General features: G+C 35.2%; 1 protein-coding gene across 1 annotated transcript in view; it reads right to left on the bottom strand.

Annotated features, from left to right (window-relative positions):
- UCH3 (ubiquitin C-terminal hydrolase 3) overlaps window positions 1-26,296 on the bottom strand; it is an 82,211-nt gene extending 55,915 nt beyond the window's left edge. Inside the window, exons 1-4 of the mRNA XM_089786488.1 lie at window positions 26,200-26,296; window positions 23,657-23,788; window positions 10,887-10,922; window positions 10,696-10,801 (exon numbers count right to left, since the gene is read on the bottom strand). Coding sequence (XP_089642614.1) covers window positions 10,696-10,801; window positions 10,887-10,922; window positions 23,657-23,788; window positions 26,200-26,271 — 346 coding nt within the window. The 5' untranslated portion in view covers window positions 26,272-26,296. The remainder of the gene's footprint in view (window positions 1-10,695; window positions 10,802-10,886; window positions 10,923-23,656; window positions 23,789-26,199) is intronic.
- Between the last annotated feature and the right edge of the window lie 268 nt (window positions 26,297-26,564).

Below are 26,564 nucleotides of genomic sequence, written 5' to 3'. Positions count from 1 at the left end.
ACATGTCTGTTGCTTTACAAATAGGGGCAGCATTAGTAACAACTTGGACTACATGTGTAGCCCCCACCTCCTTAATGCCCTCATATAGCTGGGTATGTAGAAATCTTGCATTCTTCTGTTGCACTAAACAGTCTATTGCCTTCAAAAAATAAGGCCCTTCGTTGCATGTTACCATGATATTAAGTAATGGACAATTTCCAAAATCTGTCTACCCAGCCACCACAACACTGCAGCTCTCTGTTGCCCACATTCTTTTCATTGGTGCAATTTGTTCATCTAATTTAGTTTTTTCTTTATTGATTAGAGTAGTGGGAAGCTTTCTATACCCAGATGGTTTATACCTTGAGGGTGCATTATGGATAGCTTAGACCATCTTGCTGTAGAAAGGTGAGAGAGTATCATTAAACACTATTCCATTCGCATAGAAAAATCATGCAGTTGTTGCATCAACCACATCTCGGCCTTGCACATCAAATAATCTTCCATTGGGGTTTGAGTTGCCAATGTATGGTCTCTTGCAAGCATATTTTGTTGGTACATCTATAGATCAGACATCCACATCTAAATCTCTACTACTTTGAATTAGCCTTATTTTCATCACAATCAACCAACTTCCATAGTGGATATAACCCTCGCTATCTTTTGCCTAACATTCTACATGGAAAAATAATAAAATAAATAAAATAGCTTTGTATTGCAAACTCAATCCATAGTACTAAGTAGTTGTAAAAGTATAAGATAATAATATTAATGTCCAACAAAAGACCATAAAAGGTCTATGAGACTGAGAGTTTACGACAAGACAGCTGACAACAGTAGGAGCACCGAATGGTGTCCGAGAAAAGTGAACAATAATAAACAAAAAGAGGAAGAGAGAGGTGCAAAGGAAAGCCAAGACAAAGACTAGGAGTCCTTCCTTGGCAAAAAGAAATCAGTCACAAAAGGATAAGACTGCGAGTGGACAGGAGCCCCAATCTGTCTCTGTGAGCTAATGGAGGAGTGTCGCTGACGTATGAAACTGCGATGGGCTCTGACAAACCTGGAATGACTAGTAGATATGGTAGAACTAAATGGCCTTTTCACACCCCGTGAAGGAGACAAGGGTGAGAAAAAGGCAGTAACGAGATGATCAGAGATATGCCAGTAAGGAAGTAGTGACTATAAAGTACTATTACGGAGCAGGGTGGCCTCCTAAAGATAGAGTGTGAGACACCACTGATCACTGTAACTGAAGAAAGCTGAAAGAGAAAAACGGTCCTAGAACAAACAATAAAATCTCCCTCTGATCTCATAGAAGATAGGGCAATGGAAAATAAAGTGAGTCTCTGTCTTGACCTCTGCTAAAGTACACAGCTTACAAATTTGTTCTTCACTGTCAATATGATGGTCGCTCTGAGGCCAAAAATGGTGAGAACCAACTCTAAAGGACCCCAGAGAGATAAGCAGGGCATGACACCACTGTCGAGATAGGTAATTAGGAGGAATAATAATCCCATCACTGATCTCCAAAAAGTGCTCAACGTAGAAGGCCATCCTCAGACGTAAGCCACCAAGAGGGTTAGTCCAGGTGGTGATAATGTACTGTCTGTGGATATCCAATCTGACATGCTCATTTAACTCCTGTCGTGAGGGGAGGAGATGAGCAAGGGCATTCAACGAGAACTAATAAGGAGGGAGACAGTCAATATCAATCCCAATTGAACTCAATAGAGAGGATGCCTAAGCAAACCAGCAACGAGCTCGAGAACTAGTATCAAAACTCGCAATAGCAACAAAAGAAGAATACGCCAAGTAGGAGTATCTATCACATTCTCCAACCAAATTTGCAAAACCATGAAGGCGATGAAGGAACCAAATCAGATGAAATATGGCTGCAAGACTAAAGGGATGGGCACTGAACTCCACAACAATGATACTATGAGAAGTGAACCTATGACATCTAATGATACGTCGTAAAAGCAATGTCTGCACCCATTCAATCGAGGCCCAATCAAGAACAAGGAGAGAAGGCCCCCAAACCACTGAGCAATAAAGAACAGTCAGCCGAACAAGGGAGTCCAAGAGGGATAACTTGGATGAGGTATCCTGAAAATGGTGTCTAAAACACTGTTTCTCAAGCATCTGGACTATATCGCCAATCTCATACTGAAGCAGGTCCAGAAAACTTCACTCCCAGATACATATAAGAAGAAGTAATCTCAATCTGTTGTACCTGAAAGAAGTGAAGATGAGAGGTCTTTAAGCAATTAAAGACAATAACCCGAGTCTTACCCAAGTTAACCACAAGTTGTCACTGATCACAAAATGAAGCCAAACCATCAAGAAGCCTCTATAAACTCTCTGGAGAAGAAGTAAGAACCACATCATTTGTAAAAAGAATGGAGATCAAGACCTAGTGTAAGTAGCAACTATCATCTAGGAGCGAGGACTTCATAAGGAAGTCCTCAAGCTCGTCAATATACGAACCAAACAAAGTGGGGGAGAGAGGGCAGCCTTGTTTAACCCCAATGGTGCTATGGATCAGAACTAAGAATCCCTCAGGAGTCTTGAATCTACCCACCACAATTTCGTATAATCTCATGATAGCAGTTAGTAAAATCTCTGAAATCCCAATCACACGAAGCCTCTGAAAAAGAGCCATCCTAGGAACAAAATCAAAAGCCTTGCGAAAATCAACAAAGCAGCAGTAAACGTTTGCCAATCTGTGTCTAGCCTAGTCAATAATAGCCAATAAAGTGAAAATGCGATCCATTGTTTGGTAGTCAACCCAAAAACCAACCGACCCTCTAGCTCTACAACCTCTCCTATCAAGCTCTCTGGATAACATAACATTGAGGGCTATAGCATAATGTTTGGTAAACGTGTGCCCAATCATAATGGTCTTATAATTACCAAGGTCAGAGTCATGACCAGTCTTGTGAATCGGATGAATCGGATGCCTGGACCAAGAAACTGGAAACCCAATGCAAACCACTCTATTAAAGAGCATAGAGAGATAGGGGCCTAGAACCGAGACACCAAACTTGAAGAGTTCAGCCTGAAACTCCTCCTCATCCGCCGCTCTGCTGCATCTCATGGATCTGATGGCCTCGTAAATGTAAGAGGGGGTGAACAAGTAACAGAAAGGAGGCGGAATGGGGTTTTTATAATTTAAACACCACTATAACATTGGTAGTAGTAGTGTCTATTATTTATATCATGTAAAATTAATTAAAAACTTAAAATTAAATATGAATATAATTGTATGTTGTTTTGTGAGTTATGATTTCTAGATTAGATTGTGTGCAGTTTTGATGGTAAAAAATTGCACACAATCTAATCCAGAAATCATAACTCATGTTAATGGATTGTGGAAATCTTATAGATCTGTATGTTGTTTGCAAAAAAAAATATTAATTTTTTACTTCAAAATCTAAAATTAAATAATTAACATTATAAACTACATTATAAAGGCAAAGCCTTGTTTTATAATGTTATTAAGTTATTTTCAAATTTTTATTATCAAATAATAATAACTAATAGAAAATATTAATTTAATTGGAAGAAAACAAAAATAGCTTTGCACTTGTTTATGCAGAAAAAATCCTCTGGCCTACTTACAGTTTGGGCATTAAAAGAATCCCAATGAATAAAAATAAGTTTTCTCAAAATATACGCTATAAAGGGAACACAAGAGATGGATGTAACTTGGTACAACGCAAGAAGTCAAGGATTCCTTAGAATGTCCAAATGGCTGAAAGGATGAGGCAGGGATTGGCTCTTGGCAAAAATCTCATTCCTATTGAGAGCTTCAAACAAGAAGCCCATAATCACATAAGCTCTCATATCCATACACAATCTAGGGTTTCTACTCATAACCTTCAAATTCCGACTGCTGGGGTTAACTTAATCCTATTAGGTACAAAAGGGCACCTACACAATCAACAAAATGAAGGGTTCTCCCATTTTGCTCGACTAGGAATAATTCACCCAAGGTCAACTCTTGTCTTTTAAATGAGGTGGCTTTGAAAATAATGTGGGAACAATATAAAGCTTGAGGGATCTTTGCCTCATGCGTAAGGGTCAGCCCATTGAACGTGTGGTTGAATGGTAGGAAACAAAGTTCCCCAATTGGGTAAGTGTCTTCACCCTTGAAGATAACATTTTTTTCAATTATATGTAAGAAATCAGAGGTTAAAAAGGAGAATCTCCACGGGAATTTAAGGTTTTTTAAAGGATTCAGTTTCCAATGCATTAGATGGATCCCTAATTCCAATCCAAGAATTATACATTTGGTAAAACCCTAAAATGATAAATCTAGATAGTTACCAATAGAATACCAATTTGCAAATGTTCTAGAAATCATCAGCAGCAAAATAGGTAATTTGTTAGCAAGGGATGCAAAATTCAAAGCAAAGAAAGAAAATTGGATGATCCAACTGACAATATGATTAAATCTAGGAATCTAAATGTTAGCCCCCCCCCCCCCATCTATGTTGCTGACTACATCGGGTTTTTTGATAAACTTTAACAATGATAAAGGGGGATTTACAGTGAAGTTGATGGATAGGCAAAAACATAGGAGGCCTAGAATAGAGAAGAAAAATCATTAAGGCCACCAAATTGTCTCATTACAGCAACTTCGACAAGGCCCAATTGCTTTTTAGGTAGAGCTTGATAATCAATTTATTTTAACAGAAGCTAAGGTGAATGGGACAAACCAAGAATCTGTAGCTTTCCTACACAACGAATATGCAGAACAGAAACAAAAGAAAGATCCCAATTTGAGAGATTAGAGCAACTAAGTCAGAAAATCTGCACAAACCCATATATATAATAAAGATATTAGTGAGGGGAAGGATGAGATAGAAGGTTGGACAGATATTAGGCAAGGACTGAAATTTACAGATACAATAGGATCTGATTTAGACAGTGATAAGGAGTTTCCCCTTGAGGATTTTGAGGAATACCAATTGGAAAAACAATAGCTGGTCAGAGATTTAATGGAATTATGGTAGGCAGAACAGAATGAAGCCGCACGCAATTTGGATCAAGACCAAATTAGGGATGGGGTTGGCAGAAGAATTCAAAGAAGATGAATTAGCAGAAGGCAACCATGTTAATAGTAAGATTTCAGAGAACACAACTAAATTGGGGATATCAAAATTGGATATAGGAAAACCTAAACCTGACTGCAAAATCCCAAAAGAAAAGGGGAAGAAAATCATTAAATGCACTTTGAACAAATGAAGGTAATAAACTGGAACGTTAAACATTGTATATTTTCAGCTAATGCAGAAATCATAATGATTCAAGAGACAGTTAAATAACATTGAGTCACTAGCTTTTAGAAAAAAGATAGGGTGCTGGAAGGGGGATTTTGTTGGTGCAAATGTTGCTTCTACTGAGTTGGGATTGTTGTAGGATCCCAGGAAAGTTATAGGAGCTTTAAATCATAATAAGAATTGGATGAGTGTCGAGGTTAGAAGTCTTAGCAGCAACTGCATCTTGAGGGACGATTTCAAAGCAATTCTGAACCTCACAGAGAAATATGGTGCTCAGAGGAAAGAGCTACAATCACTCATTGATTTTAGGGCATGGATTGAAAACCAAAACATAATGGATATATGTATAGAAAATGAGGCTTTCACATTGTCGCCCTAGTATCAGGTCCCATCAAATTTTAAAATTTTAGTTCATGTCAACCGAAGTCGCCTGTGGATTTCTTTTTCCTATGTAATTTCATTCTTTTTCATGGCTTTCGTGAATCCAATGTCCAAAAGCCTCATCTTTTACACTTTGCGATGAGATAAAAATGTCAAGTTTCCAAGTTCTCTTGGTTGTTTCCCAGGTCCATCCTGCAATTTGAATTTTTGAAAAAAGAGTTCTGAATTAGAGTCTATCAAAGGCCAATCAGGAGCCCCTTTTTAATGAATCTTTCAAAAAAGTGTGTTTACAAGTGATTCATAAACCTCTTTTTAATTTTAAATTTATTTTTTTTTAAAAATGAGGTTAATGAAAGAGTCGAACACAAATAAAATGGAAAGATTGCTTAACCTTGTAAGTTAAGCAATCCTCACAAAATACATATTTTTGATGGAACTCATTAACCTTCAAAAATCTATAATTACTTTTTTGGAGGTATTCTCAAACATATGTGGAGCTGTAGTTATGGTGGGCACAACCATGTTTGGCAGGGAAAGCTTCAATGGGCATTCATGCAAAATAAGTGAGCCCATGAATGTGCCAAGATTATGTGAGCAGTTCAGTTTGATTTGCTGGACTTTTAATGACAAATTTCAAACCGGTGAAGTGGCGGAGGAAGCAATACAACTGTTTTAAATAATGCAACCAAGTGAAAGTATTACATGGCAGTGTGGTCAGAGCATGCCAGCTTTTCAATGAGGTGTCCCAATGAGATGTCACCTCATGAAGTGAAATGGTCATAGATGAATATCAAATGTAACAGTGAACAAAGGAAAAGAATCGTTAAAACTTTCTTCCTTATACACAATTACAGCAGACACCCAAAGTCAAAAGTGGCAATCTTTACTAGTGGGCTGGAGAGGAATTTAAAAATGCTGTTCTATTGCCAACATAAACGCCTCCTCTCAAAACGCCAATTTGAAAATAGAGCATGAATAGAGCACAATGACCATTTGAGTTCGAAGACTCCCAAGCATGCACGCCAAGATCTAATAGATGAAGCACAATAGGAAATGTGAAATATTGACTTGGCACACAAATGTGTAATGTCCCCTTTTTGACAAGCACCAGCTACTTATTTTATTTTAGCCTTTATTTTCCCCGGAGGCTAAAAAGGAAGAAATAAGGGGGAAAAGATATATTAAATTAATTACTTATAAGGTTACTAAATAATGAAATATTAAAAAGTAACTTTATATTTAATTAATTTAATATTAAAGTGACTAACATAATAAAATATCAAAAAGTCACTTAAAAGAATAAAGTGCTAGATTCCTCTAGAAGCTTCTTGGAGTTGCTTGTGAAATCTTTATAAGGAGCCTTTGGGGGGTTCATTTTACACATCTTGAGTTGCATATTCATCTATTGTGCTGAAAGCCTTAGTGCTTGCATACTTGCCTGAGGGTTTTTTAAGACTCTAAGGTGCCAATTTCAGTTGTGAGATATCAACCCTAGTTGGGAGTGGAGGAATTGGTATTCAGCCAATTCATTTGTGATTAATTGGGAGATAATATTTAGTAATTTTTGTTCAGCCCGTGCATCTAATTTTTGACATTAGTTGGCAAGGAGATAGGTTTCAGTTTTCGCAGCGGATCTAAAAAAGCAAAGCGAAAAAAGTAGAGCCGAAAAAGCAGTCTGAAAAAGCAGATCCAAAAAAGCAATCCGAAAAAGCAAAGCGAAAAAGCAGAGCTGAAAAAGCAGTCCGAAAAAGCAAAGCTAAAAAGCATGTCATCTAAGCTACTTATTCCAGGTTCTTTTGGTATTTACATTTGGCAATTGTAGATGGATACATTTGACAAGTAATATATGTCTTTTTTGTTACCAAAGTATTCAGTCATTGTAAACATTGAAGTATTGAAGGGAAATCAACTTAATTCAGCTGTTCAGTTTGTATGCCAAATGTTTGTAAAAACGTCTCATTGCATAGTCATTCATAGGATGCATGCCAAGTGTTTGGGAAAATACCTCTTGGCTGTAGGTGTGCATTTTACATCAGAATTTCATGTACTTGCATTTGGAAAATAATAAAAAGAAGTTGCATATCACTTTGATTTCCAATTAGTTATTTTGCAATCATTTGTATTCATCAATATCATTGGCATTCAAAAATCATAGCAAAACAACAAACATCAGCAAACTGAGGCTGCAAGGGAATTGTTTGACAAAATTCCTAAGGCAGAAAAACAGGGATAAAACTTCAAAAATTGTCAAGGAACTTTACAAATGTTTGACAAAAATGCCATCTTGAGATATGGTCTCAATAAATCCCACGCTGGCAAGTTACGCCCAAGATGATATTCAAGAGTCTCTAGAATTCCAACAAGTGTGATACAGAAGGTAAGCTCGAGCTCCATTGCTTACCCATGGCCTCCTCTATCTAGGTGAGTGCCATCTTGATAATTCAAGTTCCAATGTATCTGCAATCAAGGTATTCTTTAAGAAACCCCCCTCCAAAAAAGATATAAAATACTGGCAAATCTTTCACTATTTTGAAAAAAAGAAAATTATTTCTATTCATGAATCTTTCAAATTTTTAATTTTAAATATTATTTATATTGGCGATTATTTTGGAATCATAATTTTTGTACAGAAAATATTGGTGAATCTCAATAATAATAGAAATTTCATTAGTCACCATATAGAATATTAAAAATGAAAATCGAATATTTTTTTAACTCCTAGATTATTATGAGGATCATTACATTATATTTTAAATCAATAATGAAAACTAAACATTGGTGATATATCCCTTAAGTAACTAATAATTATGATAATTATTGGTGAATTAATTTTAATTTCTCCAACAATATACAATATTTAGGTAAATCAAATCTAATCATATATCAAATATTATGGCGAATCTTTGAACATAAATTTTTTAATAAAATAAATTATTGAGCGATTTTAAATATTTTAAAGCTAAAATTCATAAAAATATGGCGATTTAGGTTGCGTTAAATCTTAAATTATTAGCCAAGTTACTAGCCAAAAATTTCTAAAATTAGCCAATTTACAAATATTCACCATTAAAAAATACCTTGTCTACAGTTCAATAGTAAGCATATCAAGTATTTGGTTGAATGTGGATATGCAAGGAAACTTGATAGAAAGACTTTAGAAGCATTTATAAACTTGGTAGAAAGACCAAAGTATTATTTCCAATAATCCTACTGCTATTGTTTGGTGCACAAGTCTCGAAATTTTAAACCAACATTAGTTGTAGTAGGATTTAGGTGGACTCTTCAAGGTTATGACTACCCTAAAATTCTTCCTCCATTTTCTGACCAATTGTCTTTAACTGACTCAAATATGCCTTATCTTTGTCAGATGCTCCTGTAAGGAAATTCACTCTTCCATCATGATAGAAAATAGTTGGTTCTTCAAGAAGGGTGCACAAAAACTTACCTGATGTCTCATTGAGATCCTTCAAAACAGTCCACATCTTTGCACCTATCTTGCCGAATAGCACTTGTGGCAACTCATAATCAATAACTAAAAGCTAAAACTTGATAAGCAAGATCACTTCTCTGAAGCACTCATCAAACTTATCCTGATCTTGTCCAACTCCGATAGAACGAGACTATTTCCTCAAAATAAGCTCATCGAAACAAGATACTTGAAGATAGTTGTTGCTTTCATATGTTGTAATTTGTGTGTTGAATCATTGATTGCCTTCAAACATTATGTTTGGTTACAAAAGTCGTCTACACATTTTTCGACATATTGTAAACAAGAAAATCTAAAGGCAACATACAGAGTGCAAAGCCCAATGCACAGACTCAATTGCACAAAGGTAGATTCAAGTACAGACTTCAAATAAAGATGAGGCATTGCTAGGACAAACCCCAAGCAAAAAAATATGACAAAGACCCAAAAATCATTGGAAAAAACTAAAAGTAATCTATAGGTTAAATTTGAATTCAACAAAAAAATAAAGGATTTTGAAAAAGCCTAGTTGGCTAAAGAGAAGGTTTGCAAATACTAAGAAAATGAAGCTTTTGCGAATTGAGAACCGTCCGCAAAAGAGAGAAGAACCCTCTACAATAATAAATGACCAAGGTGATGGTTGTACAAGCTAAGAACTCATAAAAACGAGCTCTAAATAACAAGAAATCCATTGTAGAGAGAAAAAAGCAAAAAATGGTCCAAAAATCTTCAAATCGCAGGCAAACAAGGAAACCAAGTGAGCCGAAAAAGGAAGGAAATATGATCAATTTCTGTAGGAAAATAACCATAAAGCGTTGATGAACACAAGGGCAACCCATTTTTTTCAGAAAAAAACAGGTCAAATAGACATGTGAAAAGAAAACGTGACTTTTCAGACCATGAATATGCAAAAAAACTACCATTTGAAGATGTGATTTTGCAGAGTAAAGGACTCGGGTAGGACAAAACGCATGTCTGAAAAATGTGGGTGAAACTCTTTTAAACAAAAAAAGTTGAGAGTCCTCAACAAAATGCGAGTTTCAATTCTCTGTTAAAAATGACTCAAATTTCAGTCAAGAAGCTCATAGCCTGAAAAAAAAATCATTCAAATTTTAAAAAGAAGAAAATTTATTTTTCCCGCCCTAATACAATATTGATAAAAAAACCAATGAATTAAATGAATGATCAAACTACCATTTATGGGAGTTACAAAGACAATGTCTTTATTATGAAAAAATCATAAAATTAGAAACTATCTAATATATACAAAATCTACAATAATGAAAGATATTATGAGAGATATTCTAATATACATATCTACATATCATTGCTGGAAAGATTTTTTAGGTGTACTAAACCACAAATTGTTGTTACTAATTCTTTTCGACAAGCAGTTCTCCCTCAGATGTGTCTATGGCAATTGAGACTAGGTAGTTCCAGCGAAAGCTTAATAAGCATACATGTGGTGGCCACCACAAGTCATTATCTAATATCAGTCATTGACAAAATATGGCTTATTAATGACAAACAAATGACATTATGACTAAACATAGACATAATATTTGAAGAATTCTAAAAACTTACCCATATGAACGTCTGATCTAATGTTGGCCACAGCATGGAGGAGGCCAACAGTCCCACAGGCATTCCCAACAGTTTGCTTCATGAAATACAGATTGCTGCTCGATTCCTGTAATTACAGTATAAGATAGTTAACTATCCAAAACTTTATGAAATTCTGTCTACAGAAATATGATGGGGTAGCATTTGAATACCTTCTGTCCTTCCTCAGTTCCCTCGGTTCCCTCAGTCTGTGAACATTAAAAACCAGTATCAAATATGAACTCACTTACTGCCAGTATTTCCTATCATTGCATAGACACAATTGACAACTTACAATCTACTCAAGAATGTAATACGCCAAAAATGCCAAAAAAAAGCAAGGTGTGCCCCATAAATAACAAAAGAGATCTTGAACGTTTAAATATTTCAAATACCAAAGAAACAATTGCACATTCCAGCAAAACAAGAAAACACTTACATCCGCCAGAAAGAAATGAAGTGCCTTGCCAAACTAATTTCGAGTAAATACAGAAAGACCAAATAAAAGTTTAAATTCACCAATTCAGAAAATAATAAAGAATGTTTGTATTTGCCAAGGGATCATATGGTTACATATTGCAAAGATTGTACTATTAGAAATATTAACTGGTGGCAAAAAAATTCAGAAAATTGAGACCTATGTTCAAAACCTTACGGAAAAACTCTGCTAGAAACCAAAGTCATAGTATACACTGGAACCCAAAGCCCAAACAAGAATTCAGAATAGATAACAACATGACAAGTTAGATAAGAGGACACCGTCTCACAAGCAAAGCAACATTTGCATAAGTATCACATCTGCTCAATGAAAACATGTGCTCTTGCATTTGGCTTGCATTACTCGAAACAACATTCGATTGAAAAATGCTTTTATTGTCATTTTGAAGAATCCTAAGAGAATATGGGAAGACACTATGCAATTGAAGCATGCATCCATGTGAAATTCACGTCAGTTCTTTTCTATCTGTTCATAATGTCTCTGCATGAATCACTGGGTACTATATATTTTATGTAAACTATAATTTCTAAACTCTGCAATGGTAACCTGTCTTGGGACTCAAAACTCTGCAAGACTCATCATTTAGAGATTTTTAAAGATTCAGGACTTATTATGCACCCCTTGTTAAATAAACCTGAATAGAAGCTAATTTGATCACATACACAAGTTTTACATCCATCACGTAAGAATAGACTATAAACAGAAATTGTAGCTTCAGAAAATAGCACACCTGATATATAAATATTCTCAAATATATACAGAACTCGTCGAATACAAAATCCATGGCATCAAGTGTTCCAAACAAATATCAAAACAAAAACTACTAGTCTATGGCTCAGCCGCTCAGAAGAGCAACAATCCTTCCTACAAATGTATTTAATGTAGGTCCTGGATGATAAAGCAGCCACAATATTTTTTAAACTACAAATATGCAAAGATTTGCAACATGGGATATGTATCATGTAGAGTTTTACGATCATAATATACCACATACCTTTTACTTTCTTAGACTTATAGTTTGATGGGGGTTTGGGGAAAACCAAAACAAGGTTGGTTGTAGCACCTCTTGCATGGGTCTGAGGGTGAGAAAGGTAGAGAAATAGGTTTAGATCTTGGAGGAGAGGAGAGAACAAGATAAAGAGAGGTAACAGGGATAGAGGAAGAGTGATAAGAAGAGAGATAGGTATAGAGTTCAAGGAAGATAAAGTAAGTCAAACAGAGAAAGTGAGAGACTGTTGATAGAAGCCTTGCTGATTACTGATATCTGACTAAGTCTGAAAAGTTATAAGATCTTCTAAAACTTATAACTTACACTGTAACTCCTAGAAATCCAAAACCACTCTGAAACATCCTGACAATATATACCCAAAATATAACCGACTTATACTTCAATGTTCTATTTCATGTATATATTCTACTGAAGTGAAGAGAATGAGACTGACTTGAGACAAAGATGGGGAGTTAAACGTTACATTTCATATATATTTTGGAATCATAAACCCAAAAATTTTAAAACATCAAAAATTTGAGATATAAACCTAAGTTGCCGGTTCGGAATCCGAATTCTAGTTCGGATGCGGGTTCAACATTCGGGTTTGAAATTCGTTCAAATTTTTTTGGGGCTGAGTTCAGGTTCGTTTTGGGTTCATCCGTACTATATCTATATATATAAATATATATATGAAGTATAAAATTATTTGAAATAAAATTATTAATAAATAAACATACCAAATAATAAATATTAATGTTTTAATTTATATATATATATATATATATATATATATAAAAGTAAAGTAATCTAACAATAAATAAAAATAATAATTTAATGAATGAACATACAAAATATTAGATATTAATATACTACGGATCAAAAAATATATTAATATAATAAATAGATTTTTTAATACTCTTATTTCTAAACAACCCTGAAATGCTTTAATATTGTCAAACAAATAAATACACCATAACATTGTTAAACAAATACAACATAAATTTAAATAAATCGAAAATTAATATAATCATCTATTACAGCTTCCTCTGCATGAACGAGCGGATGATAGGTTGGTCTCTCCAGTTCAAGAAGGATGGATCTGTGGATATAGCCACTACTATTAGCACCCAGGGGTAGATGGCAGTCTCCATTTCCCATCAAGAAGATATTGGTATAACCAGATTTATTGATGATGGATAGGGCATAAACGAAGGGGGATGATCTTTTGGTGTCTACCACAGTTGGGTTTGCTTGAACGAAATCAACGGAAACTGCTTGCATTAGACCTGTTCCTTCCTTTGCTACAAATTCTAGGGCATAAACGAAGGGGGATGATCTTTTGGTGTCTACCACAGTTGGGTTTGCTTGAACGAAATCAACGGAAACTGCTTGCATTAGACCTGTTCCTTCCTTTGCTACAAATTCCCCAAAAATCGACCAGGGTCCGAAACAAGGAATATGCAGGGAATTTCACAGGCATCAGACGAATTTGAACAGAATTCAAACCGACTATGAATCTCAACAAATCGAATGTCGAATTTCAGGATTTCTGGGCGAATACAGCAACTTAGATATAAACAGAGAAAAAAATCAATTTTCGCCAAGTTTCCGCATCCAAACTCACTCAGACTCAGCAAGTTTGGCAAGTCTCAGCCGAGTCAAAGTTTGGGCCCCTCAGATTTGTTCAGGGTCACCCGGATCAGGACTTACCAATTCTTGGCAAGTCTCAGTGAGTCTCTGTACTAGAAAACAGAGGGCATGCCAAGATCTGAGGCAGAGTTGTCTACCAGTTGTCCCCAATTAGGAGCCAGCTCAAGGGACTACTGCACCTACAGTAGCAGGCCAGAGGTTGCCACAAAGGCAAAGGGAATGAATTTCTCCTATGGGTGTGAGGAGTTGTGGTCTACCATAGCTGGCACCCTTTGCATTGTTTATCTTAGCCACAATTACATCCTTCAATCCTTGTAAACACTGTATTCATAACCCTGTTACAGGCAAAGAGGGATATGAATATGGAGGTAGAATGGTGACATTGTTTTCTAATAGGGCAAGGAAGTATATAAATAAGTGCACAACTATATTGCATTCCATTGGAGCAATTTCATAGTTATGCTAAAAGGATTTTTTGAGCTACGGCAACTATAGTGAAAACTGTATTTATTTGAACAAGGTGCTTTCAATTTTTTTGCATAGGGTTTTTGCAAAACCTCAGGCCTCACAGAAGATCTGAGTGCCTTACATAAAGACCTCACAATAACAAGACCAAAACTGATGACTTATTCAAAACCCACTTCAACAAAAGAGATGGGTGCCTAGAATGTTTCTGGGTGTAACTGCATCAAGATTTTAAAAACTAAAATTTCAGATCACACTTAGTAATACATATCAGAAAAAGGGAAAAAGTTGAATTTGAAAATATTGACACAGTTACATTTTCAGGATCACTATAGGCTGTGGAAGTACTAAATTTGTTAAAAAATAGGGGTTTGGCTCCAACAAACATATCTATAAAAAGATTTCAGCAAAAGCTGCAAAGGTTGTGGAAGGATAGTAGCTTCTTCAGATAAATCAAACTGGAGAGCTGCAGCCTGCAATATACCCAACAGCAGTTACCAAAAAAATTAATATGTTGCAAAACTAAACCATATCTTCGGAAAATTCACAAAAAAGGGAGAAAAAGTGACAAAATTTAAAACAAATTTCTTACACATTATGCAAGTTTATGAAGAAATTTTGCAGGAAAAACTTCATTAATTTTTTTGAAGCAAGTATAGAATGATTGATCAAGTTCATTTTAGACGTGACAAAAAAGTCAAATTTCAAAGAATACCTAAACATAAAATGTCAAACTTGAGACTTGATAATTTGGAAGAGTTAAAGGAATATATTACTTCAAAATTCCAGCCTTATACCAGAAAATGTTAAGGTATAAATTATGAATGTCTTATTTGACACTAGAGAATCTGGGTAACTAAGGAACGAGGCTGAATCACGATGACTAAAAATGAATCTGAAGTACAGTTCAGGATTGTCCAAAAATTTTATCATCAATCAATTAATTAGATCCCTATTTACTTTATTACATTCAATCAAAATTTAGGAGTGCTTTTCTATATTTAGGTCATGTCTCATAGCATAGGGCAAAAAGACTTGTCATGATCTAACTTAGGATTTCATGTAGGGTTGGCCTTTTGTTTGTACCATGTATCCCCTCCAAGATGAGATAGCCCAATGGATAAGAATTGTTGAGAAAATTGTCATGTGTCATATTATACATAGACAGATAGAAAGCAGGTTAAAAAATTATAATATTTATATCAATAACAAGGAGGAATATTCCACATCAGACTCAAAATCCAATAATTATCATGCAAATACACCATCCACTGCCAAGTACAGGGGCTGTAGAATAATATAAATATATTGATTGTATCTTAATCTTGCTACACAATGATCTGATCTTTTCTTCTTTGATAAGTGATGCTTTTTGCTTTAACATATTTGCTGCTCTTCTTCTGTATATATTCTCTGCCTTTTATCTTCTGAGTTTCCCATTTTCATTAGATTGCCTTGATTCATAATTGCTGAAAGGGTCAACACATTCATGGTTGCCTTCAAGAATAATACTATATGCCCCAAAATAAAAATGAAACCTTCTCCCTTTTATATCTTCCAGTATGAGGGAGCCACACCCCTTCACCATGCTGCCTCTTTCCAAAGGTCACACAACCATTTACAATTACCACTCTCTGAAAGAGTTATCCTTCCATCATTTTGGCCCTTTGAAATAGTCACAACCTTTCATAATTACCACTCTTTGAAAGAGTCACATTCTCCTCTCCCTTTTACTCATGTTTGAGGGAATCACGACTTTTCATCTCATGCCTTCTGACCATTCATTAAACTTAACTAAAAAAATTGTTTAAATTTATTATTTTCTATTTTTAATTAAAATTCTATTTTTTATTCTTTCCATCAAGGCATCAGTCAATCATTGACTAACAAATTTTCAATCATTTCAAAATAACCAACAATATACTAGCTCCAACCACTTCGACAAGCCCAATGAATATTTTGAGCATCATAAAATATACGAACTGGTTTCTAGCATATTCTAGCTGCTTTTGACAACTCAATGACATTTGTAATATTTTAAAAGTTGACAACAAAAAAAAGGAATATTCTATGAGAATCTAGCAGTTTTGGGCAACTAGCATTTTCAGAAAACTAGCCTTTTTCTCAAAGATCAAGAGAATATTTCAAACAAAAAAAGAAGCATATTCTTATTAAGATATTGACATATGCACTTTGCTTCCCTCTTCAAGCCCTAGTAAGTGGCAAAGGAGTTGTTTTTTCCTTTCAGCTATAACTTGGGCATGTATCAAAGTTTTTTTTACAGACAAGATATCATCAAACAGTTGGTTTTGCATATAATTTGGGAATATCAGATTTTTGCAAATATTGCCAAAAAATTGTTTTGCATACTCTCAGTCAATGCCCACACTAAACTCCAACCCCAACACCCTCACCAACAGCTTAACACACGTGGGGAAATCAACATTTGCCCATTGCCCCTATCTCTACTCAATCTAAATCTACTATGGGCTGGAGGGGGGTATTAGACTCTACATCAAACTTACAGGACTGGGGCCATAACATTCCAGACTTCCAAGTGCTTAAGTCGGCCAAGGCAACTAGAGCCGACGATCTACCTAAATGAGCCCATTGATATCCACTCCCCTGAGTAGAATGAATAACTTTCCCTGCATGCAAACACATGGATCAGGATGGAGCAGTCCTCCCTCTAACTGTTCCTCATTGGATCTGCTCTGCCCCACGCAAGGGGTGCAAGTCTCATCATCAAATTTTATTGTTGGTATAATTACATGTCAAAGTTAAATTATCATATTTGGCTTCCAAACTCACGATTTTTAACCGTATCTCAAATTTTCGCAATTCTTGCAATGTTGGAAAGGTATTCCAAAGCTCTTCAAACCTATCCATGAAACTTTTTCAAAATCTGCGCCAAGTAATGTTTTTCAATTTTTTGTGATTTCGCATTCTGGTTAAATTACATGAACATCTTGGCACATTGGTACCTAGAAATGATCTATTTGCATGAGATGACCTCATTTGATCTACTTTACATCTATTGAGATCATCGGTCTTCAATTTTATCATGTGACGAGGTATTCATGGGTTTTTCAGTTCATCCTTTTGTGGCCATACAAGAAAGGATAATTATGTGTATTACCAAAACAACATCCTGACCCATCTCAAGTGGCTTACTCTTTTGTCTTATCTTTATAGACTCGTACCTGAACCAAACACGGTAAGAACTAAGGAGTATATCAACTTGCAATGATTATAAGATCATGTCAAAAAAGTTGTGTTCTAGTATTGATCATAATGCTATATAACAGACATTGAGAACATTTTGGACTAGACTTTGGGAGATCCATGAAATCCCTAATATCCCATTCCCAAATAATCCTACAGCAGATTGTCTTTCCTCTTGATGATGAAGATTGCATACATTTTGATGCAGGTTATTCTGAGGAGCTTGCTTATATCGCAGGTCTTGTATGTTGTAGAAGTGAATTGTTATAGGATTAATCATTACACTATGTGTGTTGTATTGGACATTGATTGTCCCCACATACATTGGACTAGATTTTGGGAGATCCATCAAGACCCTCATATCCCTCCATTTCCCAAATGATCCTATTGCAGATTCTCATTCCCCTTAATAATTTGGAAAAGTGAATTATAGCGATAAATTGTTATTGTGTACCTGAAAGTTGCAACCTTGTATCAAAAAACTTAAAAGGTATAATATCTTATTTGAGAATTTGAGAAACTGGGGAACTAAGGAACATAGCTGAATCACCACAAGTAAAAATAATTCTGAAGCACAGTTCAGGATTGTTGGAATAATAAATCATCAATCAGTTATTTGGGTCACCCTTTTACTTTGTTTGACTTAATCCTCACCCTTGTTACACTTAATCCTCACATAGGGCTTCATCTAAGATAAACCTTTTGCTTTAAAAAGCATTCATTATTGTACATTGCAATTATCCAACTAAGATTAACCAATACAAAAGACATGTTGCTTTTCTATATTAATTATCTTCTTAAGGCTGCATAGCACAATCAATAGTTTTTTCTTTATTCATAAGGTCACCCTTTTACTTTGTTGCACTTAATCTTCACCTAGGGTCTCTCAATTTGTAGCAATTCTTGCAAAATTTAAAAGGGATTTCAAATGTATTCATGGACTCTTTGCAGAATCTGCCTGAAATACTTTTTTTCCAATTTTCATAACTTCACATTCTGTTATTTACTTGGACAACTTGGCACCTTAGCACTTGAGAATGATTTGTTTGCATGAGATGACTTCATTTGATCTACTTTACATGCATCGAGGCTGCTGGTCTTTGATTTTATCATCTGAGGAGGTACCATTGGTTGTTCTACACATCCTTTTGTAGTCATCATTAAAAAGAATAATTAGATGTCTTGGAAAAACAGCATCCTAACCCATCTCAAGTGGCTTAACCTTTTGCCTAATCCTAAAGGACTCTTAGCTGAACCAAACACAATTATTAGTATAACAACAGCCAACTAATTGTCCATGTTGTAGAAAATATTTGTTATAGTGTTGATCGTAATACCACACTTTGGACTAGACTTAGGAAAATCTATAGAAACCCTCATATCTCTCCATCCCCAACTGACCTTACTGCAGATTGTCTCATTCCCCTTGATACAGATTGCATACATTTTGATGATGAATTATTTTCAAGGGATTGTATATATCAGAGATTGTGTTGATCACAATAGCACAGTTTGGACTAGATTTCAGAAGATTTATAGAAACCCTCATATCTCTCCATCCCCAAATGACCCTACTGCAAATTGTCTCATTCCCCTTGATGCAGATTGCATACCTTTTGATGATGAATTATTTCCAAGGGATTGTGTATATCATAGGTTTTGTATGTTGAAGTGAATTGTTCTAGTGTTCATCATTATGCTCTGATGGTTCAGAGGCTTGTCTCATTGTTCCTATCATCTCAAGACGCAATCTCCATCTTTTCTTGTTCCTAATCAGGGATTAGTATCGCCACAGCAATGGCCCCTATTAATGCAGTACAGCACAAAATTCTCATCTTGTAGACATAGGTACCAAGAATTCGTATCTTGCAGACACTTTGTCCTTGTTGTGAGTTTAATATTGTAGATTTGGAGGATTTTTTTAAGGACATTCATCTCTCTTTCATGATAGCCACGTCATCATCATTGTTTGTGAGTCTCGTATTGTAGATTCAAAGGATTATTTTGTGGACATTCATCTCTCTTTTATGATAGGCACATCATCACTGCCTTTGAAGCTTGTTCTACATCAATCTTCACACGATTTGGGTTTACATTCCCTTTTCTTCCAATATATGGCAGTGACTTTTGCAATCACCAGTGGATCTATTTTTCCTAAGAGGAGACAATTTATAGTATTCTACCTTCAGACTTTCATCAATGGCACAAGAGCTAGGGCATTCATATCCTCACTTTCCTGCTTCTAGGAGAGGAGGCACTGATTGAACTTATGTGACAAAAGCAACCCTTCACCTATTCATGCATCCCTTATTGCATTCACCATTAGGTTTTTTACCTCATCCTTGAGGAGGGTGTTGAAGTAAATAGGAGAGTCAGCTAACTAATTAATTGATCATCAATTAACTAATTAGGTCTATTGGTTCCCAAAACTGCAGATGGGAATCCTACGAGTCTTGCCAACTCGATGCTGGGATATCCAACCAGTTATGGCCAACTTGACGGGATTGATCAATGCGATCCAAATCCCCTGCGCTTCTGGCTCTGCAAAACCAAGGTGGGTGTACCTGATCCTGGACAACAACCTTAAATCCAAGATGTTTAAAGCAGGTTGGTTAGAACATGAATACAATGAAAGCTTTCCAAATGGCAAGAATTATGGAAAACCTCAAACTTGCAATTTATGAATTAATAATAATAAATGAAAATATGAATGTTTTTTAAATAAGTACAGATTAATGCAACAAGTGAATATATTAATTCTTCAGAGGGGAAGATATGAAGTAATTGCTAGCATGTGGATTATGAATCAAGAGTAAAATAAAGACTAGTGCTTAATTAAATGGGCAAACAAAGTCAATATTATAAGTTGAAACGTACAACTTTATAAAGTTCAATGTACTTAAACTATAAACAAATGAATAATCCAAATGAGATGGATCAATTATACGAATGCAATTTTAAACTAGTCTAGGATGCACTTTAACTCTTGTGATATGGAGACGAACTAGACATAAATATGGAAACAATTAAATATTTCACAATATCTATGTTTATCAAGTTTAAAATGCAATAATGACCCATCCACTTGTTCGAACATTAAAACATTTGTAGAATTAAAAATAATAATAATTATAATGGACACAACTTAATAATATCTCAACTCGGAAATTTAAAATAAATAACTATGCCAGAAATAAAACCACAACAAAGACACTCCTGCTTAACATGATGCAAGGTGACTTTGGGTGGCCCCAGGCCCCCCAAATTGGAGGAGCAGACCGAGCACCCATGCTTAACATGATACAAGGTGAATTTGGGTGACCCCAGGCTCCCCAAAAAAGTGAACATCACTTCTTTCCTCTATCGAATACCTTATTCTGATCATTCAACACTTTGGATTTCCTAAATATGATATCATATCGCTCATTAGTAAAATCTGATCCGTTAGTACATATGAAACAATCATCCCATGACATGTGCTTGCTTTTCATCTCCCATTCAGGATTTTCACTTGCCTTATAAATAGGATCTTTTGAGAAGAAATAAATTTCATTATTTTTTAACCAAAAAATCTTATCTCTTGCTTTGCTGTTTTGATTAGTATATAGACAAGAAAAATCCTTGAGAGAATTATGATGAAAACTTGAAAATCTTTCATGGAGCATCCATGCTTAACATGATGCAATTTTAAACTAGTCTAGGATGCACTTTAACTCCTGTGATATGGAGACGAACTAGACATAAATACGGAAACAATTAAATATTTCACAATTAAATTGTCAGGCCTATCATCCTCCTCTCACTTACTATATACAACAGGTATTTAACTTCAAACAGAGATGTTTTATCAATTATCAGTCTCTTTACGTGGCACCACATATGAATTCCTATCGCATAAGCAAACTCCCTTTAACGCATTATGGACTTGCAAAGAATACAAACCATTTGTTAGGGGTAAAGTATTTTAAAATAATTGATAATGGATATTACAACTCCACTGCTCAGGAAGCCCTGCAAAAATTGGGTGCTAAAGGTTCTGCTATCACGCGTCTTGCATCTTGACACCATATCTGTCGGGCATCATTCTTGGAGGTACTATAGCCGCGGGAGATCAAAATCACATGAAATCAAAGCCACCTAACTCTAATACATGCTGTTGATCATTGTATATAATATCTACTATATATCCAACAAAAGTCTGTCTTTGGGGGCTGATGTGTTATAATTTAAACAGTTGTGTCATAACCTGATATCCATTATTCAGCACCAACAGGAGAATACAATGTAGCCCTGATATTATTGACAATTAGAATTTCTCTAATGATGAGCAGTTGTCTTCCCATCTTATAGCAATCTGATACTTCCTCCCAAAAAATTTGCACACGACAAGGCATGAACCTTCATTTGCTGTGTGATTTCTTCAGCCTCTACACGTGTATTGTCTTCATCTGATTTTTGTATCAACAATTCGCTCTTCAATATACCTGTGGTTTCTTTTTCATATTACAGATGCTTCCAAACTTGTAATATCTGGTGTACTTCAGCATAATGGAATCATGGTACAAATATATATCAAGTAAAATATTCATATTCTTTCTGTAAATACGAACAGATGAAGTAAATGTTGTATATAATGGCTTCAACTGTAGCTATTTTGAATCTGATATATGAGACTCTGATTGGTATGCTGGCTGATCTGTACAACTGTAATCTAATGTTGTTCCATGATGTTCCATACTTAACTTCTCAAAACAATATCATTGCCTTTTGGCTGTTCATGATAATACCAATCATTAGCATCCATCTCTGTTTTGTACTGAATTAATACACAACAGTGGATATCGATGACCTCCTTATACATGACATGTGCTTTAATAGAACTTGATAATATGCTGACATGTTGTCTCTCCATTCACTAATCCCTTTTTATTTTTACATTAATGCTGATACTGATAGTAACAGTAACTTTTCCTCTTTAACATTTCAAATCATGACCATAGATGATGATGCTACCTTCATGCTATTTACTTAATCATAATATCACTCATGAATGTTTTCTCTGATTTGAAAAATGATTATGCAGGTCATGCATGTGTTTTCATCGTCTTCATCTTCTTCATGGAGACCCTAATGAAGGTCAAAAAAAATTTGGGCTCCATCAAGGTCCACTTTTACTTCACTGCACTTAAGCTCAACTTAAAAGTGTCTTTGTATATTTAGGTCATGTTGTCTCATAGCAAATGTTAAGAACACTTGTCATTTTCTAGCTTAATCCATGCCTAGGTTCCATTTAAGGTTAAAGCTTTCATATTGTAAATTGCAACTATTCAATTTAAGTTAATCAATCCTCTTCACAACATTGCATTTGAATTTAAAGAGTTTTTGAAACCAAAACATAGGGATTCAACTAAAACATTAAACAAAGAGAAATGGAAAGCAGTCCAAAACAGATAAAAGAGTTGTGGATGCACATAGGGCAGGGAGAGAGAGAGAGAGAGAGAGAGAGAGAGAGAGAGATTCTTGGTCCCAGAAAAATTTCATTAATCAGAATAATTGTAAAAATTTGGCACCAAGATATTGTAAATCTTTTGAAAGTCTTGAGGCTTAAAAACTGCCTTTTTCATTTTTCATGCGTATAGAAAACATGATTCCCATTCCTTCTAACCGCATACTTAAAATCCAACATGTCATTTATATTGAGAAAATATTGAAATTTTATAATAATATTTCACTCTACTGATGCAGATAAACAATATTCTAACATGTGGTGAGGTTGGTGTGATAAAGTAACAGTTCACATGAGCATCTCAAAATTTATTAATGACAAGCACTTACAACCAAACAGTATTTAGACCATCATAAGCTTCTGCAAGCTAGAAAAATGAGAATATTGTGACGTTTAACCTCAGAAACAGCAGGTACCAAACAATCGTACTAACTGGACTAATTATTTAAACAGAAAAAACTGGCTTTTTCACTCAACATGCTTATGCTTCAGGCTTGAGTATGAATCTTTCAAAAGACATTGATGTGCAAAATACCAGCCATTGGCTAAACACATAATATAGGAATCATATTTAAATACTCATTGCTGGAAATGGAAATCCACTTACTGCTTGATTGAGTGGAAAAAGGAAGAGTACAGCCAATACAGGCTTGGGAACCATTTCCAATAGCTCATCATCGAAACCATAAACATCACAAAACTCTGCTTCTTCCTCAGGAATTCCAAGGCCCCACATAAACTGCAACATGCAATAAAGAGAAATAAATCAGCTATGCAGATGCCAAAGCCCTTCCTATGATAGGTTAGCAACTTAGCACAATTAATCATACAACAACTATAGAAAACAATAGTTGTGTTCCCACATCTCAGCCTCTCATACACTCAACACACAAAAATCCTAAAGAATACAATGGTAATTTCCGTTGTGACAACTCCAAGCTATGCATTTCCATCCCAGACATGGAAGAATTCTATTTTTAATAAAGAACAAACATCCTTGTTCTTAAAATCAATTGCACCCAATGTTCCCTTAAACTAACTTTGTCAAGATTCTACCCAATTGGTACTTGTATTATATAGCATGTAAGATATCATATACATGAGGCACATATTCCTGTCAACATCTATTGAATGTAGCGAGTGTCCCTGTGGATGTAAGATGGAAGGTGCAGTCAGAGGCACATCCCTTGAAATATCGAGCCAAGAGGCATAATCTTATGAAAATCTAGTTATGAAAGATTTTATCAAAATTTTCATGTCTAGATTTTCATAAGATATTCAAGATAGAATCTTTCTAGTTCTTTCACTGAGGAGCTCCCCGGACTAGTTTTTTATATAATAATATTATTGTACTGCTCTGTCACTTTTTGCTTTAAAAAAATCATTTTGCTAATATTTGGATTTTGGATAAATCTCAATCCGGAAGATGCCATCTTAATTGTCAATTTAGTAATCAGTTGAAAAATAAAACCCAATGTCAAGTATCTGTATATATGTAAAGTAGATAAATATTAAAACGATGATAAAGAAAGGTGAATTTTAAAGATAAAGGCAAAGGATAACCAATGGAACTCAAAATTACGATGCCAAAAGAGATCTAATCAAAGATTGAGTTTGTTTTAGAGAACTGATTTTGACCAATGTAAACTCAATTCAAGAGGCTGAGATTTAATTGTTGGGCATACTGAAGAGGTGTTTACACAGGGAATGCTAGAGAAAGATCTCCTTGAAAACTTACTGAGTGCATGCTTATTTCTTCAACTTGATGGATGGAAACACAACCACCTCAAAGATATTTGGATGGCATTTGAATTGATGTCAAGGGAAAAAAAGGCATAGGGTTTTTCTATAATTGTCATCTCCAGGAACAAATGTGAAGAATGAGCGAAATCTAAACTCAAGATAAAGTATTGCATCTACCTTTCATCAACACTAGTGAGTTTGAGGATACACTTCACAGAAAGTCTTTAAATAGGCCCATTACAGCATACAAATTACTCTCCGCAAGAAAAATGTGTTTAAAATTCCGAAAGTTGAGCTTACCACTATAATTAATATATCTATTTCAAAAAGGGTAGAGGCGTAACCATGACATGATAATCGATCCAATCCTAAGAGAAAGAAACAGGTTTGAAAAACCTCCCTCACCACAATTTGATACCAAAGTTGCGCAATGGTGAAGTAAAAACTATGATTAGAATTGAGAATTACCCCATGTTAATACACCTAAAAGAATTAACGGTAATAGGCATAGATGAGAAATGGCCCTTGGTCTACTGGTGAAGTTGAAAGGCTCGCAAAGAGTCCACCAGGGATAAGTCTTGTTGAGTGCAAGGCCCCCAACATCTAAAAGGGATGAACTCGGATTGTGCCCCGGACGAATTTGGCAGAATGGATACCCCTCAGTCCTCAGTTCTTAACCAAAGAGGCTAGGCGTACCTCCATAAAAAAAAAATCTTATGAATGTGATCCAACTTACCCAACGCAAAACAACAATTGGTAACCTTTTAAAGGTTGCAATGAGGGTAAGGGATAATCGTTATGCACAACATTAGTTAGAGGCCTGGTTTTAAAAGAATTAATGTGGTCCAATCTAATTCTATATCTATATCACATTAAAGGTTTAAAACTATCCAACACCATGTTAAAAAATTGGTTGAGAAAAACCTTCCCTACAACCGGAAACCTATCAATCATGCAGACGTGGGGAGGTTACGGTGAAAAACTTATTGGGCGCATTGAGTATAAACCTTGTTCACAAATCTTAAGGTCATCCAGCCTTAACCCACGTTGTGTTATAGCTATCCAAAGCTTTACACAGAGTTTGCCAAGTGAAAGGAAAGGAAAACAAAAATTCAACATGGTCTCCAGCTGAATAACCAGAGGCCGATAAAACATCAAGACACCTGAAACCGCTATATAAAAATAGATGATGCCAACAGAATAATATAAAGGGCAATCTACTTGAATAATTTCCTTCTATCCCAGATAAAATCCATTTTCCATTGCTTAAATATCATCCACAGATGAACTGGGCATGAGTCACAATTGCATGATAATGGTATTTCTGGAAAGAATCAACTTTATTTGTGGCGTTGAAAACTTCCAGGAATTTTTTGTGTTAAAAAAGCCTACGATCATAAGAAGTACCTGATTTATGACTTCAGGATTAGCTTCCAGAGGAAGCCACCTCTTACCGCCTTCTCTCTCTGATAAATCCATTTAAGAGTAAAACAAAAGTATGTATAGATTGATAGGTAGCGATCGGTTTCAATAATATATATAGCTTTCCCTATTCTCGTTGAATGACATGTGTACAGATTGATAGGTGTTGTTGAGGGCAACGGTTGGGTAACGACAATGATACTTGTTTCTTGTATATATACGATATTCTTAGCTTGCTCAAGCTGTTCAGCAGAATTATTCGAGGACCCGCCTACCTCTGCGATAATTCAAATGGGAATGATCACACACCATAATTTATTTAATTTAGGTGATTTCTTTTAGGCCCATTA

The sequence above is a fragment of the Cupressus sempervirens genome, chromosome 6, assembly GCF_028749045.1.
Source record: "Cupressus sempervirens isolate cs-2001-9-10 chromosome 6, ASM2874904v1, whole genome shotgun sequence".
Lineage (NCBI taxonomy): Eukaryota > Viridiplantae > Streptophyta > Pinopsida > Cupressales > Cupressaceae > Cupressus > Cupressus sempervirens.
This window is presented reverse-complemented; position numbering and strand designations above follow the sequence as displayed.